This window comes from Vipera ursinii (genome assembly GCF_947247035.1).
Source record: "Vipera ursinii genome assembly, chromosome: 2".
In the NCBI taxonomy this organism is placed as follows: domain Eukaryota; kingdom Metazoa; phylum Chordata; class Lepidosauria; order Squamata; family Viperidae; genus Vipera; species Vipera ursinii.
In genome coordinates, this window is record NC_139513.1 from 161,292,289 (window position 1) to 161,310,217 (window position 17,929).

The following is a 17,929-nucleotide window of genomic DNA, read 5'->3' on the forward strand; positions in this document are numbered from 1 at the left end:
ATGTGAGACCAAGAAAAAAAATACAGCTATTTTTTGTGATTGACAAGTACAGGAAGCTCATGCATGCTGGATCTGAAGCACCTTTTTCACTTTAGATCCAAACAGCTGTATGTCCATAGTAGTATGGACTTTTCTAGTGCTTTTAGTAAAGCATTTCTTAGTCTTATCAATCAAAATCAATCTCAACAAATTTTCTTTTTTTTCTTTTTTTTTAAAAACACAAGTAGTTGGAAAACTTCATGAAAATAATTAGAGGAAGAAGACCTTGTATAGATTTCCCGTAAAATCTCTGAATTTGGCACTGCCACAATTGGAAAACTCATCCGAACGTGGCCCAAAGCCTCACGATTCTTACTCATCCAAGGGAGGAGGCTCTTTGGTCTTAAGTTCACATTTACTGTCATACACATAGAAGGAAAGAAGAATCTCATTGTGTGATGTCCTAAGATGCCTTCCTTGCTTTTACATTCTGCAGATCAGCACACATGCCCTTCAGACCGCTTCAAATGTGAGAACAATCGTTGCATCCCCAACCGCTGGCTGTGTGATGGGGATAATGATTGCGGCAACAATGAAGATGAATCTAATTCCACATGCTCCGGTAATGATCGTTTGTTATCCATCTAATTAACTAGATAGTTATTCTTCATTTGATCCTCATAAAAACTGTGCGAGTAAGAGCTGTCATGGCGTAGTGGTTAGAATGCAGTATAGCAGGCCAATTCTGCTGACTGCCGATTACCAGCAGTTCAAATCTCATTGGCTCAAGGTTGACTCAGCCTTCCATCTTTTCTTCCTCACCCTTCCATCCTTCCGAGGTCGGTAAAAATGAGGACCCAGATATGCTGACTCTGTAAACCACTTAGAGAGGGCTGTAAAGCACTGTGAAGCAGTATATAACTCTAAGTGCTATTACTAATTGCTTTGCTATCTAAGTGAACCTGTAGATCAGTATTCTTCAACTTTCTAGATGTGGAGGAATTACAGTTCTCAAAATTCTGGGTAGTTTTTGCACATCTGCAAAGCATGCATTTGAATATGGTGCTGAACAGGTTTGTATTGGACCTGCTGAACTATTTCTATATCAACTGCTATTTACGACTGGACATTTTTCTATCCACCATCAGAATGATTCAAAAGGGTATGTAATTTTGTTTGTAATATTTCTCCTGTTATTCATTGCCATTTGCCTGCTCCCCAGCTCGCACATGTCCCCCCAACCAGTTCTCCTGTGCCAGTGGCCGTTGCATTCCTATCTCTTGGACCTGTGACTTGGATGATGATTGTGGGGATCGCTCTGATGAATCAGCGTCATGTGGTGAGTGAAAAAACAGATTCTGAGGTATTACATCTGTAGATGTATTGCTAAGTGAATGGGTATTATTATAATCACAGTTACGATTATAGTACATAATCTCCAGCCATATGGTCCGAGAGAAATGTACATTAGAAAGGCTGTGGATTCTTTGATGTGTTTAAAATCCAGGATTTATTTCTAAAAAGTAGAACTACATATTATACAGGGCTCTAAAACTGCCTCTGCCTCATTCACACATGTTTCAGGCAGACATAATTAAATATGTAAACACAAATGTGTACTTGTTTGTATCAATAGCTGGGAACATCTTAGAAAAGCTAATCAAGCAACAGATTTTTGAGCACCTAGAAAAAAGCAAGAATTAATATAACTCATTATGGGTTTGTTAAAACAGGTCATGCCAAATAAACCTTATTACCTTTTTTGATAAAGTGACTAAATTAGTGGATTAAGGAAATGCTGTCGACATAGTATACCTAGACTTCACAACACATTTGACAAAGTAGACCACAGCTTGTTTTTTTGGCAAAATAGAACAATGTGGGGATTGGCTGATCAACCACACTCAGCGTGTGGCCATCAACAGAACTGCATCTACAAGGAGAGAAGCATGCAGAGGGGCACCTCAAGATTCTGTCTTGGGGTCTGGTGCTTTTCAACATCTTCATAAAAGATCTAAATGAAGAGATAGGAGCTCATGACACTAGCAGACGACGCCAAGCTGAGTAGAATTGCTAATACTTTGGAAGATAGACTCAAGATTGAGAAGGATCTTGACAGACTAGAGTCAGCGGCCCTGTCCAATAAAATGCAATTCAGTGGTGAGAAAAATAAGATCCTCCACTTAGGCAGAAAAGGACAAATGCATGGGTATAGAATAGGCAGTACCAGTCTCAATAATAGTAACTGTGAGAGGGATAAAGGTGTCCTAGTGGACCTCCATTTAAATATGAGCCAGGAGTGAGCTGCAGCTGCCAAAAAAGCCAATGCTGTCTGAGGTTGCATCTATAGAGAGACAGTATCAAGGTCACAAGAAGCGATAGTGCCACTCTATACTCCACTAGTGGTCACCACACTTGGAATATTGCATCTAGTTCTGGTTATCACGATACAAGAAGGATGCTGAGACCCTAGAAAGAGTGCAGAAAAAAGCAACAAGGATGATAAAGGTTCTGGAGACTAAACTGTACAACGAATGGTTAAAGGAACTAGGTCAGGGGTAGGCAACCTCGGTTCTTTTATGATTCATGGACTTCAACTCCCAGAATTCCTGAGTCAGCTAACTCAGGAATTCTGGGAGTTGAGGTCTATGAGTCCATGAGTCATAAAAGAGCCGAGGTTGCCTACCCCTGAACTAGGTATACCTAATAATAATAATAATAATAATAATAATAATAATAATAATAATAATAATAATAATAATAATAATAAGTTGGAAGGGACCTTGGAGGTCATCTAGTCCAACCCCCTGCTCAGGCAGGAAACCCTATACCATTTCAGGCAAATGGCTGTCCAGTCTCTTACCTAGTGCTTTTTTTGTAAAAGAAAAAGGTGCCGGAACTCACACATGTCATACCTTGCCTACCCTACAAGGTTCCATCCAAAAAAGGTGCCGGAACTCCGTTCTGAGCGTTCTATGACAAAAAAAGCCCTGCTAATACCTATACCCCAGCGAAGAGAAGGATTAAAGCTAACATGATAGCTGTCTTCTAGTACTTCAGGGGCAGTTACAGAAATGAGAGGGTTGACTTATTTTCCAAAGCACCTGAAGGCAGGACAAAAAGAGGCTCATTAAAGAGAGAGCCTATCTGGAACTAAGGAGCATGAAAAAAAAATACCAACAATTAGTTTTAATGTGATAGAAATTTGGAAGGGACTGATTATTAAATATGTGGGGATATTTAGAACTGTATTACAATAATTCCACACACTTTCTGGAGCACAGACCTCTAAATGCCATTTGAAACCCTCGTCTCCCTGAAAACTCCCTATCCCCCACTTTACCTCTTGTGATACCACAACAATTTCATCCATTTGTGATGATAAAGCAGAGCTTCTTGGATGTACAATAGATCCTACAAATGTTCTTATTTCTCTTTGTAGCCTACCCGACTTGCTTCCCTCTGACCCAGTTTACTTGCCACAATGGCCGCTGCATCAATATCAATTGGAGATGTGACAATGGTAAGTTTATACTGCATGCAGTGTCCTTCTGTGTCGGCTGGAATGGTAAGGTCAGAAACAAAGAGTCTGTAAAGCTGAACTGCAGATTCTGTGGAAAAAGATGGGCTTGGAATTATGTTTTCTGTCTTTCCCATCTCTGCATGATAATGTTTGCTTTAACATGCTGCCTTCTTCATCTTTTTCTGTATAAGAGTAGCTGGCCCTTTATCATATCTGGGGTTCATTGACCTCTTCCTTACATCTCCCAGAGATCCCCATCTAGAGGGAAGCACAGGTAGTCCTTGAGGTACGAACCTAATGGAGCCTGCCCATTAGGGTCGTGGTAAGTCAAAAAAATAAAAAATCATCAAATGACTTGGACTCAATTTTTGAATCAAATGGGTTGTGAAATGAACAAAGTTTAGTATTTCCTCCAATTTGTTAATTGATCATTGCCATCGCCGGCTGCCTATCAGCTGTTTTTGGTGCAGCCTTTGGCCCAGGAATTAAATTGCCTCCGAGCAGGCTCACAGCCATTGCAGTTGCTTTTTTTAAAATTAATTTAAATCCACTTGTTGCTAATCAGCTCAAACATCTTCAGCTTCCCGGGGTGGGGCTGGGGGGCAGTTTACTGAATTCTCTGATTGCAGCTGCTTTTTTTTAAACAAAGCACTTGTCACTAATTAGCTTAAGAGCAGGGGTGTCAAAACCGCTGACCCACAGGCTGGATGCATGATAACAAAACCACCCCACCCCATTTCCGGCAATGGAAAAAAAGTCGTGATACGTTGCGACACGTCACGTGATGTGCTTAAGAGTCTCCTACCGGTGACCCAGAGGTAGACGGGGATGGGATTTACAGAACTCTCTGCTTGCAACAGTAGCAGAGATGGAAGGGACCTTGAGGTCATCTAGTCTAACCCACTGCTTTCACAAGAGAGTATTTCTGATAAATGCCCATCCAGTCTCTTCTTAAAAGTTTCCGGTGATGGGGCACCCACAACCTCTGGAGGCAATTTAAATTTAAAACCTACAAATTACAGTAATATACACTAATGTCCAACATAAAAGCAAGGAAATGTAACATGATAGAATGCTTGGTCTAGATGCTGGCTAGCATTTATTTCTACAAGCAGTTTCAAGGCAAATGCAAACAAACTATCTTTGCAAAGTACTGTACTTACAAACACAATAGTTTGCAGAGTACAATACTTAAAAAGAAGCAGAGGGGAGTTCCCAAAGTGCTTACAAATAAACAGTACAGTACCATAGAGTAACAAAAAAGAATATTTTAAAATACAGTACTTACACAAGCAATTCTAGCGCTCCAGTCTTCAAGCCCAGGCAGCAGCAGATCCTTCACACAGCACCAAAAAAACAAAAAACAAACTTGGTGCTGGCTGCAAAAATCACCTGATCTTGTTTGGTCATGTGATCAGGGACCAAAAAAAACCCCAAAACAAATAAAAAAATAAAACCCTGCCAGCTTTAGGAAATGTCCTAACCCTGAATGGCCCAGGCAAGTCACAGAGTTAAAAATGGCTGCCGCTGCAGCAGTAACTGAATCCAAGTCATGTGGCTACAAGAGGCCTCTTTTTGGTCGCAGTTTTGAATCTCTAATGTAAGTACCCTTTCAGAATAAATTTGTTCTTGTGAAAATTTGCTAAATGAATGTTTGCACCTGGGGGATTACCTGTAATGCAAGCAGCAAGCTTCACATCTTGACTTGAGATCATCTTAGCTATGCCATTCTAGACTTTCTGTTAGGGATGAGTATGCAGATACTTGTCTCATCCCAAAATACATCATATTCCTTAGGTTGGAAAGTCAAATGTTGTTTGGCCCACTGGAAGTTTAGCAGGCAAGCCCTTTGAACGTGGCTTACTTCAAGATCTCTTCGGCTCATTAATCACATTGTGTAATCACAAAACTTGTCCAAAAATGTCAGGACTTAGAACATCCTGTCAAAAGATCTAGGCTAATGAAAATGAAGATTAGATGCCTCCACATCCTCCCACACCTTCCTTGAGGAAAGCTAGTTGGTGGAATTTGTTTTAAGCTTGGAGTTGAAGGGCAGATACAGAATTAAATAGCAAAATGTTGCCTAGATTATCCTTTACCAAATTGCAGGTAAATAGGAAATTTTGCTTTTGGCTCAAGAAGGTGTCCTGCACTTGGAGGATTTGAACATCAAGAGAAAAGTACATGATTGTTTTCTCTTGGTACTGGGAACTTTGTGTGGATGGTGGCACTCAAACATGCAACTGCAAAAGTTTACCCTGAAATGGGGAAAGAAAAATGCCTGTGATTTTCCACCCAAATGGTAGTGAGATGGAAGCCATCTTTTTTCTAGTATTAAATTGGCTGTTGAATTGCTGCTACTTCTTTTGTTATTGTTGTTATTTTAAAAACTTTCTTTTAGAGGAAGAAACATGCATAGCTCTCTTCCTTTCTCCATTACATTTTTATAAGTAAAAAAAAAGATGCTCGTTTGCCTTCCATGGAGGCTTAGATTGTATATTAATGATCAACTGTGATTTTGATGAAATGTGAGTCATGAATCTGACTAGAGTAAGAGGTTATTTTAGACTGCAGGTTTGTATGACTCGATGTACTCACTTTGCACAAATCAGACGAGCATATTTACATGGTTTTACGTTGCCAACTTTCAATTCTGATTTTGAAGTAGAAGCTGAAAATGAAGGAAAGAATTTAGTGTATCCCTCAGGAGAGTAATGTAGGTTACCCTCCTGATCTCTTTTTCTCCTGTTGAGGATAAAATTGGTGTATGGATTCTGTCTCATTCACTTTCTGTGTTTGACACAACTCTCTCTTGATGATCTTCCTCCTTTCCCCTCTGCATGTTCTATCCTTTGGATGCTAATTTGTCTCCATTTTCATATTTGATTTCTAGTTTCCTGTTTTCTTTTTGTTTGTGTGTGTTGATTGGGTGGGTGCACATGTGTTCACCATGCCCACTTTCTTGTCTTTTCTGGTTGGTTTCTGTGTTTCAGAAAAGGATTGTGGGGATGGCTCTGACGAAAAGAATTGTCCAAAAGGCAACGGTTAGTGCATAGATCAACATGCACCTCATCCCTCCTGTACTCCTTGACCCCCCCCCCAAAACTGTCACTTTTGCAGTTTCAGTCCCTGCAAAGACCTAGCAGTTCCTGTCTTTGTTTGGGAGAGGTTTAGGCACTGATAAATCTCATTAGACAGGAAGATTATTCTGGCGCTTGCTTGTCCCATTGGTACTTATTATTTCCCATATTTTATAGGCCATCAGATAATGTTGCTGCCCTTTGCCTTGCGGTCCAAAGAATTCACTAACTTAAAAGGAACTCCTGAGCCAGACACATATGCTATTCTTCTAGGTATTCAATGTCCCTTGCTTTTCAGCAAGGATGCCTATGCGAATCCAGAACTTCCTAGAACAAGTTGTGGGATGGTTAAGAAAAGGAACTCTTGTGATTTGGGGATGTGTGATTTGAAATAGCTTTGCTTAGAAGGAGCCTTGGTGGCGCAGTGGTTAGAATGAAGTATTGCAGGCTAACTCTGCCCACTGCCAGGAGTTCAGTCCTGACCATCTTAAGATTGACTCAGCTTTCCATCCTTCTGAGGTTGGTAAAATGAGGACACAGATTGTTGGGGGCAATATGCTGACTCTGTAAACCACTTAGGGCTGTAAAGCACTATGAAGTGGTATATAATTCTAAGTGCTATTGCTATTTCATGGCTTCCATAGTATTATAAAGCTAACTGATTTTGAAAGAATGCTTCTTTTGAATATCTCCCTGGGCTCTAGAGCTTGGAAAAGGTCCAATAAGCTCAAAAGCAATGCAAGTTGCCAAAACAAAGGGAAATTTTAGCAGTAGGAGCAGTCTTGTTCACTGGTCTTGCTAAAGGCAAAATAAAATCCAACAATGCGTGGATAATCAGTAATAACCTGATTCATCAGCACACTTATCCACAAATTGCTAAATGCTAAATAAATGAGCCATAAATTATTTTCTCTATCCGGTGCCTATTCTTACTTAGAAACAGACTGTTTCCTATAAACAAGAAAATCCCAGATCAAGATAGTGCACGTGCTAACATATGCAGAGATGCATATGTATGTATGGGCGTTGTTTTGAATTTTAAGAAATACACACTTCCATTGATCCTGGAATCCAATAATGTTACAATAATGAGGATTCCTTTCACTTCACCCACTCCCCTTCCCCCATGGTGCATGGGATGATCTATGCAGTTTCTGTGTTTTTTTTCTCTTATAAATTTTGTCGCTATTCTTGTTGCTGTTATTATTGTTTAGTGGCTTCTTTAGTGGTAAAAGCTCTTGGGGAAATGCATAAGCATGTTTGGCTAGAATATGCATGGGCTAGAAGGGTGCCATTTATGCAGGCTTGGGGAAATTGGGGTAACCTGAGACCGTGGATGCAATGCTGCCTTCTAGACTTTCCAGCTGCCTATCAGCGAAAGGATGTCTGCATCTAGCTCAGAAGGGGAATGGGGGAAATGCATGGAAGGGTTGTGTTTGCTCCCCAGAACCCAGTAGATTGCCCTTCTCCCCCACTTCTTGTTTCCAGACAACGACTGTGGGGACAACAGTGATGAAGCTGGCTGCAGCCATTCCTGCTCCAGCAACCAGTTCAAATGCAACAGTGGGCGCTGCATTCCTGTCCATTGGACCTGCGATGGGGACAATGACTGTGGAGACTACAGTGATGAGACTCATGCCAACTGCACCAATCTGGGTGAGAACAGGGGAAGCTTGGAATTGCTTCTGTGTGGCGCCAGCAACATCTAACATCTGCCCTTGGAAAAATAAAGCACCAGCAACATCGAACATCTGCCCTTGGAAAAATAAAATGCTATGCTTGAGCTATGCTGAGCAAAACACCCTGCTCCATAAAAACTTTCTGTATTTTATTCCATTTGGAAATTCCTCTCTTTTTCATTTTGAATACATTATTTGTGGGTTTTGTGATCTGTATTTTTCATTAAAAATTTGTAGAAGTAAGGTAAAAAGTTTTTAAAAATAGGCTTATTCTTACAGTAACGTTCAGTGAACAAAAACGACTCGAGGTTAGTTGCAGCTTTTTGGTAGAAGATCTGTAGAAGTATATATCTGTTAGAACAGACATGTCAAACACAAGGCCCGGGGGCCAGATCCGGCCCGCGAAGTGGTTTCATGCGGCCCGTGAAGCCATCCTGGAAACAGTGAGGGAACGGCCCCCACTGCCATGGCCCTGGCCCAGAGACCCTCCTTCTGCCAGAGACCCTCAGATCTGTCCCACTCCTGCCCAGGCCCCCATAGGCACCCTTGATGCGAACTATGTAGAGCTGGCCATGCCCACCCAGTAGGCCATACGCACTCTAGCCACGGCCACAGAGTAGGCCACACCCACCCAGGCCATACCCACCCGGCCCCCTGAGGGCAACTGCAATGCTGATGCGGCCCTCAATGAAATTCAGTTTGACACCCCTGTGTTAGAATGAAACATTTTGTCTATAGCGCATGTGAAGTTTGAACTATTTTTCATTGATACAAAATGCTAGATATTATTTAAAAATTTGCAGCACTAGGCCTCATAAGCCCACTTAGGTACCAGGAAATGCTTTCTTCTCCCTGGTGATGGGTGTTGGTTTGGAATGGTTGTGGCATTTCTGGATTAATCAGCAGGAGAAAGAGTTTGCCGTATTTCCCAAAGGTAGAGTAAAGGACCTGAGGTGCAGTTTTGGTGTTTTTACAGTATAACCTCTTCGTTAGAAATATGTGTCATGTGGTGATAGAACTATTGTGCTAATATAGAGGTGGGTAATGATGGTCCCTCTATGACTTGTGGACCAACTCCCGGAATTCCTGAGCATGGCTGGCTCAGGAATTCTGGGAGTTGAAGTCCACAAGTCATAAAAGGGCCATCGTTCCCCACCTCTGTGCCAATACCTGGGAGAACCAAGTTCCAACCATGGCTTAATCATTCTCTTTCAATCCAGCCCATTGCAAAGCCTGATTATTGAGAGAAAAATTAGGAAGAGGGAACACAGAGTACCAGCCGTGAATTCCTCAGTGAATGACGGGATCGGAAATGAAAGACAACCCCAACGAATAAAAACATCGACCTGCAAACAAATGACTAAAATTAATAATAATGTATTAAATTTATATGGCACCCACTCCCAGCAGCTCATTTAAATAATCATTGTTTGCATTATATATTATTACTTTATCAGAAACTGCAAAGGGGAATATATTAAATAAAATTAGAGACATATCATATAATATACAATTCATCCAGTATAAATACTGGCTTGAGAGCCACAAGAATGGAGCACTAATAATTTCTCAGCCAGGTGAATGAAACATGTAAACTCAAAATTATTTAAAACTGGTAGGTTTTGAAAGCCGTTTTAAAATGCTGCAACTAAGGTGGAGGCAAGCCATTCCATGAAGAAGGGGCTGCAGGCCCCTGCCTTAAGATCTCTGGTGTACAGATTATAAAAGCCAGCTGCTGAAGTGAGCATTTGAGAATGATCTCAACCGACAGGCTCAAATCTTGTCAGATTCTTTGTGGCTTACGGATGTCCAGAGTAGTAAGATGAAAAACCAAATTTAATAACATATGCAGTAAAAGCAGGTAAAGATTGCTGCTTCAGCGCTTATATTGATGCTAACTTGAACCCTCCTCCGTGTTCAGTCAGACTTGTTCCTTGTTGTCTAACATCATTGTTAAGATGCTCAAGATGCCTCCTCCATGGTTTCACTTCCCAGAGTGGCTTGGATCAGTTCTGGATGAATGAAGGGGAGAGGCTGTTCAGGCATAGTCCTGTCCAACCTCCATATTCCAAGATGAGAATAAAGCTTCAGTAGGACTGCCTAGGGCTGTGGTGGTGAACCTATGGCACGCATGCCACAGGTGGCACGCAGAGTCCTCTCTGTGGGCACGAGCACCGTCACCCCAGTTCTAGGCCTTCAGCTGGGTGTTATAAAACGTTTTCGCTTTAGGCCTCCACCGCTGTGTGCAAAAAAAAAGGTTCAATAAATCAACCAATTTCAATTTCTCGCAGGAAAAAAAAATCTCGCAAAGTTGGAATTGATTGATTGAACTTTTTAGTCTCACCCAGTCTTCCATTAACACTGCAGCCATGCCCACCCAATTGGCCACACCCACCCAATGGGCCACATCCACCCAGCACCCGACAATACATAAGTGAGTTTTAGGTTGCAGTTTGGGTCTCTAAAAGGTTTGCCATCATTGGCCTAGGGAAAACTCCCTCTGGAAACCAAAAGATCCATTTAGCATCTGGGACAGATCATTCCAATGGATCTATATTTCCTATGGGGAAATGGAGGTACTAGTTCATTCCATGGCAATTAGAGGGTAATCTGATCATGATAAAGAATAAAGGACAGGTGCTAATGGTGTGTGCCTTCAAATCACATACAAACTGAGGCTAATGGGTGGCTTCCTGCATGATCCAAAAGGTGATGAAAATTAACATGGCATGCCCAAAAACCATTTGCAGTTTGATAAGAGCATCTCTCCCCTGACATGTCATGCTAGGTTTTTTTCCCCCCCTTGCCCATTTAACAGTGCTTCGGTAGCATCCAGCCCTAGTCATTAGTACTGCCCCAATTAACATGCTATCTCATTTATTCCCCCTGCACAGCTACCCGCCCACCTGGAGGCTGCCATACAGATGAGTTCCAATGCCGACTGGATGCACTCTGCATTCCCATGCGCTGGCACTGTGATGGTGACACTGACTGTATGGACTCTAGTGATGAGAAGAACTGTGAGGGTGTCACTCATGTCTGTGATCCAAATGTGAAGTTTGGCTGCAAGGATTCTGGTAAATTGCATAGCGTTATAGAGATGAGGTGGAAAACGCAATTACATTATTGTGCATATCTAGACCGCTTTAATATAAAAAAATCAGTTGTATCCAGCACTTATTAAAAATAAGCGTGGCGTAACGTATAGCAGCCTTTCCAGACAATAGCCATTTGTTGCACTGGTATGAGCATGAGTAAATCTAAATTAGAAGAGAAGTCGCTTGAGAATAGCGATATGACATAAGACTTTGGCATTGGCTTCTAAAATTGCAGCAGATTTCATGAAATGTTACGGATTTGGATAATTTTTAATTACAAATATCAACAGAATGTCCCAGATGCCCCCTTCTGCGTACTGGACTGTGTTGAAGTTCTGTATTACCCAGGATAAAATTATCTTTCAGCCATTTCTGCTCACACATATTTATTATGGCAGCAACTGTGTATCTAAAAAAAAAGTAGAGATAAAAATGTAGTAAACTGAAACTTGGCCCACGCTGTTTGTGTTGCTCATAGTAATTTGCACAGGCACTGGGTCTCATTATCCCAGTTGTGAATGAAGAAGATGTAAATAACTGAGGGGTTTTTGGTGCTCTGAACTTGGTTGTTTTCTTGCTAGCACTGATGATGATACCTAGTTTGGGTAATGAAATGTCTGCAAGAAAGCAGCCAAGCTCAGAGAGTACCAAAGATCCTTCATTTCAACCCTGAATGTCGAAACGAATACAAATGTTTTCCTTTATTGGAAGAGCAATATCTGTCTGCACTCAAGATATTTTCCTCTGTCTCCACCCACCCACCCACCCACCCTTTTTTTTTTGCACTATTAAAGGAATAAGTATGCATAGGTCTGCTGTTCAGTCTGCTAAATAATGAATCAACAAGGAGCTACGCATTTCTCATCTTTAAAAAGTCTAGCATGATCTATGTACTCTTCATGCTCTTCAGAGATTATATTGTTTGATATCATAATTACTGCAATACTGTCCACGAACAAGGGTAATTGTGTGCATACCCAAACATGCACATCGCACAGGTCACTTGACGTACAAAAACCACACACCAGTTGTCCCAACTGTTTTTCTTTGAAGACATTTCGCTTCTCGTCCAAGAAGCTTCTTCAGCTCTGACTCAGCTGGTCATTTGCATTCTTTTAGAGAGACCAGCTGTCTGTAAGGAACATAAATTCTTCCATTCCCAACCAACAAGTCTGAGCTGAAGAAGTTTCTTGGACAAGAAGCGAAGCGTCTTCAAGGAAGAACAAGAACGTCCAGTTGCCTCTTGAAAAAGCATCTTTGGGACAACCATGACTTGGATGACTGAGAATCTCCATAGACACATCAGTTGACTTCCTTGTAGAATGCAATACAGATCAAATAATAGTTGATGTATGTGATCTTCTTTATTCTTTGGTCCTTAGAATCTCTTTACTAATCCAGAGAAACAGAAATCTGTAGGCTTGAGAGGCTTTTTGAGTGTGCTTATTCTTCTCAGAAGCAGGGAGAAGTGGAATGTAGGAAAACAATATGTTGCTGTTTGAGAAATTGTGAAGATTACAGCTGGATCTGCTCCTGAGTTTTTATTTTTGTTTTATACTCTTTCTCTTCCCTGATTTCCTGATTAAGTGGGCTCTTAATTTTGTCTCGACTTTTTTCTAGCACGGTGTATCAGCAAAGCTTGGGTATGCGATGGAGACAATGATTGTGAGGACAATTCTGATGAAGAGAATTGTGAGTCTTTGGTGTGCAAACCACCCTCCCACACATGTGCCAATACAACGTCTATCTGCCTCCCTCCTGAGAAGCTGTGTGATGGAAATGATGACTGCGGGGACGGTTCTGATGAAGGGCAACTGTGTGGTGAGTGTCGGGCAAGGAACAAATTATTCTGTTTTGTGTCAATATTGTCCTTTCTCTAAATAAACTTTTACAACCCACTGTCTTCTCAGGAAATGGGGAGTGTAGCTCCCCAAATTTCCTGGTAAATATAACTCTAGGCCCTTGCATGTTTTAAAGACTGTTGAGAAGTTAACATCTGTTTTTCCTAAGATAAGGACATCTTGTTCATCTGATTTGTGAAAAGTGATTGCCACAAAAATATATTGCAGGAGTTGTAAATGTTGGATAGGCCTTGTTTGCTTGTTTATGTCTAATGTATGAAAGTAAATAGATACAGATATTGTTTTAATTTTGTTGAAGAAACAAGGCAAACATAAATAAAGCTAATATAGAGGCCTAAAAATCTTGCTAGTAGACAGTGAGTGAATTGTTTGGATACTACGCAGTTTAATGAGTTAGAAAGACTATTGCTCTCATTAGTCAAAATGAGGCTATTGATGCTGCAGATTGAGCAGTAGAAAACAACTTTTGGACCACAGATTCTTAACTAAACTCCTGCTTATAAATGTACACTGGAAGATGCTTAGTCCGTCCTCATGGTAGTAAATTTCAGGTGACTCACTTTCATACATGGTATTCAAAAACATCAGTTAATTAATTGGAGGGCTGAGAAATTGGATCCAAAGGTTCATTGTGATAGTGAAGGGATGGGGAGCGTGTTTGTGGTCTGGAGCTTATTTCCTGCGATAGGGAATGGGTGGGAACTTGTTTGGCAATTGTTGGTGGACAGTTTGAGCCAGTAGCTTGAATTTCTCCCAATCATTTTCTGATCTCGTCCAGATCTTTGCTCTCTGAGCAACGGGGGCTGCAGCCACAACTGTACGGTAGCACCAGGAGAGGGCATTGCCTGCTCATGCCCTCTAGGAATGGAGCTTGGTGCTGATAACAAGACCTGCCAGATCCAGAGCTACTGTGCCAAGCGCCTCAAGTGCAGTCAAAAGTGTGAGCAGTACAAGTACAATGTGAAGTGCTCTTGCTATGAAGGATGGATGCTGGAGTCTGATGGTGAGAGCTGTCGCAGTTTGGGTAAGTAATCAGTGAACTTTTTCTGCTTCAGAACAAGGTGTTGGACTCATCGAAAGGCAGTGGATGTCAGATTTTCAAAATCTCTGAAGAAGCGGGCCTGCCATGTGTATTAAGATAGTAAATGTACATTCATTGGGATCACATTTCTCTCATTAAATGCCAAGCGTGCTCTTAGCATCTTGGGAATGAAGTCAATCTTGGCTTTCTGATAGCTGTGTTTGTGTAATCACATACTTTTAAGTATCTGTTCATCAGAATCACACGACTTTTTTTAGAAATACGTTTTTAAAAAGAACGTTCACCCACAATCATTATTCTACAGTACGTAGCATCATCCCTTAATCTAGAGGGAAGATTGCTTGAAAGAGCATTCCAGCCAGTACCTTCAGTCAGTTTGGTCAACACTGAGTTGAGGAGGAGATACCACCTTTTGTTTCTCCTATTCAAAATATTCTTCTTCTGGCCAATAACTGCTAAACATCTGGCTTTGGGCATCAGAAAGATAATTCCTCTTGACACTCTTTTCCCCACAGACTTATGTAGAGGGTCTGAACAGGTGTTACAAGGAACCTTGGCTTTGTTCTGAAACACGTCCCTCCTCATAATAGGTTGAGGAGCTGGGTCTTGGGTACGTGGAGCTGATTCGCTGCGATTCTTCTACTCTTCTTGTGGGTTTAAAATGAATTGCTTGTGAAACCGTAGGCCAGGGATGCTTTCACAAGGATATGCTGTGTCTCCTATATGATTCACTGAGACCTTTATGGGGAATAATATGATGAACTGAGAAAGTTCGCTTTAATGATGAACTGATTCAAAACTCAAGTGCCGGACAAAGACTACATCCGGGATATGGCCCAATCCATGAAAAAGTATACTACGAAGAAAAGCTTTAGAAGAAGACACATTTAGTAAAAAAAAAAAAATGGGCAGAGGACTGCACGAAGACAACTGAGGCTTTTTCTGCAGGATACCAATCCACAGACACCCCTGCCCTCCCCCCAATTCCATCCCTTCTGGAAAAAACAGCAAAGCCAAAATCTGAATGATGGATGGAGTGCAGACTAGGTCCTTTGAATCTGTTTTGTATGTGAGAAGAGTAGCAGGCCATTCTGAGGTTCATGCCTTTTTTGGGGGGGGGGAATACTGAATGGGAAAGAGACCAGAAGCGGAGTTAGCAGGAGGGAGGGGAAAGTCCGGCTTGGTGTTTTCCTGCAGTTGAGAAACACAGCAGTGTTCCTGTGCTTGAGGGACTTGCCTCATTCTACCATGTTGCCCGCTGGCAGGCAAAAGAAAGACAACTCTGTTCCCCAGAGGTCCAGGGAAGGCTGGAAGAGGGAGGATTTTAAAAAGATGCATGTTGTTCAGTTGCAAGCAATGGTATTCACTCCCTCTTTTATGAAGAAGGGGAGGCTCACGCTAGAGCTTTGGACCTTTGCCTGTGGGAATCATGGTCCACAGATTACCTTGTGACACGAATTAAGTACTGGGATAATGAGCCCTTGTCCATATTTCAGGGACTTGCTATGAATAATTTATAATGATTTATGGCAGCGGCTATGTTCGTGAAAATCCCGGCCCTTGACCGTCTTGGCAGAACAGAGACGAAGAGAATTGGGAAAGGCAAGAAGGACTTTTTAAAACTCAGAAGAAGATTGAAAGCTAATTTGTTCCCAATCTTATTTTCAATTTAAAAGTGTTTTGCTACTGGAGCCCTCTCAGGAGTTGCTCCTGGGCTTTGAAGATCACGAAAATATAATAGCAGCAGTTAATCAGCATTCCTCTTTCCATTTTTAGACCCGTTTAAACCTTTCATCATCTTCTCCAATCGCCATGAGATCCGGCGCATTGACTTACACAAGGGAGATTATAGCGTCTTAGTGCCTGGTTTGAGAAACACCATTGCCTTGGACTTTCATCTGAATCAGAGCTCCCTCTATTGGACTGACGTGGTAGAAGACAAGATATACCGGGGAAAATTGCACGAGAATGGAGGTGAGTATAGAGTAGCTCGGGGCCATTCAGTCTCTCTTAGCTCCAGGAAAAAGACAATGGCAGACCATTTTCAAAAATATTATCAAGAAAATTTTTCAGGCAGTCACTAAAGTCACCAAAGACTGACTCAAAGGCACATACGCATGCACCTACACACACTGGTGGGATTCAGATATGTGAACAACCAGTTCTCTCTGTGTGGATGCCGCTTCCGGAAATCCATTCTGGGTCTGGGCAACAAAAAATTAGCTACCGGTTCTGCCGAAGTGGTGTGAACTGGCTGAATCCCACCACGGCCTACACACAGATGTGGATGCTGTAGAATGGTGCCTTTTTTCCAAGGTATTCCCCCCCCCCCCCGAAAGTTTATACTTTTAAAATACAATGCGCTCACAGTCCATTCTAACCAAGACACCTAGGCTTGTTTCTCAACCTTATATTCACAGATGGAACCACAATAAAGAAATGATGAATTGTCCATATGTTTATTCCGAAGCTCTCAGGATGTAGTTTATGTTGTTGTAACTTTTTCCATTAGATAGTTTTCAAAGCTGATCCCACCTTTTGGGAAACAAAAATATGTAGCTAAAATATGAAATAACAGGGCCGTTGGAGCGGCTTAAATATTATACTGAATCTTTTCAGAGCTTCTATGCTTTTAAATAAAAAGCTTTATTTGCTTCCTATCTGGCACAGCTGTTGAACTGCTTCTTTGTTCTTTGTAGCTCAATATTTTAATTAACGGTCTATTTATTTTTATTTTAATTGCACAATTAAAAATGAAAATAAAGCTTTGGCAATATTTTTATTTCAAGAAAAGAAGCTTGATGAGGGCGCAGTTTTGACCAAAGCAGCAACAGAGGCTGCTTAAAACTAATTTTTACTGGCAGTTTTTCAGCTTCAGATTGGCTCGTGGTAATCCGTGTGTGCGTTTGTGAAGATAATCACGTATCTTCTTTTTTTTTAAAAAAAATTCTCTTTCGGAGAAAAAAAAAACGTACATAGCAATCAAAAAACTATTTCCCCGTGTTTATAGAGGCAGCGTCTTTTCTAGCAGGAAAGCTAAGGTAAAGTGACAGTCTTGTAGGAGCTGTTCCCTCCTTTGAGCATCTGTAGAGTTTATTGGTGGAAAGTGGGCACATCTCACCTCACCAGAATTCTCATCCTGGATAATGGGGCCCTGTCTCTTGACGTGACTCACAGCTGAGGAGGAGAAGGAATGATTGTCTCATCTCTCTGTTGAGCAGAGGTGGGGGGGAAGAAAACTAGCAATATCAATCCTTCCATCCAGGACTACTCATTTGCCTTAGTCCAGTCCGCAAACAATGAGAGTTCCCGCCCCTCAAAATACGTAGGATAAAGGTAATAATAACAACTCCCTATGCCACTACAGATAGTTCTTGACTTACAGTACTTCATTTCCACCCTAAGCTACAAATATTCTCCTTCATAGGTTACTGTAGTTCATTTCGTGACCATTTGAAGTTAAAAAAGGTACAGGAAAAATAATTTATGGTTATTTTTCACACTTACGACCATCACAGGGGTACATGATCAAAATTCAGATGCTTGGCTACCAACTCATTTATGATGGTTACAACGTCCCGGGGTCATGTGATCAACCTTTTTAACGACCTTTTGACGAGCAAAATCAACGGGGAAGCCAGATTCACTTAACAACTGTGTTACTAA

The 17,929-nt window shown here is 41.4% G+C and overlaps 1 protein-coding gene across 1 annotated transcript in view; it reads left to right on the plus strand.

The window, feature by feature from the left end:
• The window catches only part of LRP1 (LDL receptor related protein 1), a 321,802-nt gene that overhangs the window by 196,773 nt on the left and 107,100 nt on the right, over positions 1 to 17,929 (plus strand). The window contains exons 18-25 of the mRNA XM_083357102.1: positions 476 to 601; positions 1,202 to 1,318; positions 3,422 to 3,502; positions 8,071 to 8,238; positions 11,156 to 11,338; positions 12,980 to 13,180; positions 14,000 to 14,245; positions 16,040 to 16,237. Coding sequence (XP_083213228.1) covers positions 476 to 601; positions 1,202 to 1,318; positions 3,422 to 3,502; positions 8,071 to 8,238; positions 11,156 to 11,338; positions 12,980 to 13,180; positions 14,000 to 14,245; positions 16,040 to 16,237 — 1,320 coding nt within the window. The remainder of the gene's footprint in view (positions 1 to 475; positions 602 to 1,201; positions 1,319 to 3,421; positions 3,503 to 8,070; positions 8,239 to 11,155; positions 11,339 to 12,979; positions 13,181 to 13,999; positions 14,246 to 16,039; positions 16,238 to 17,929) is intronic.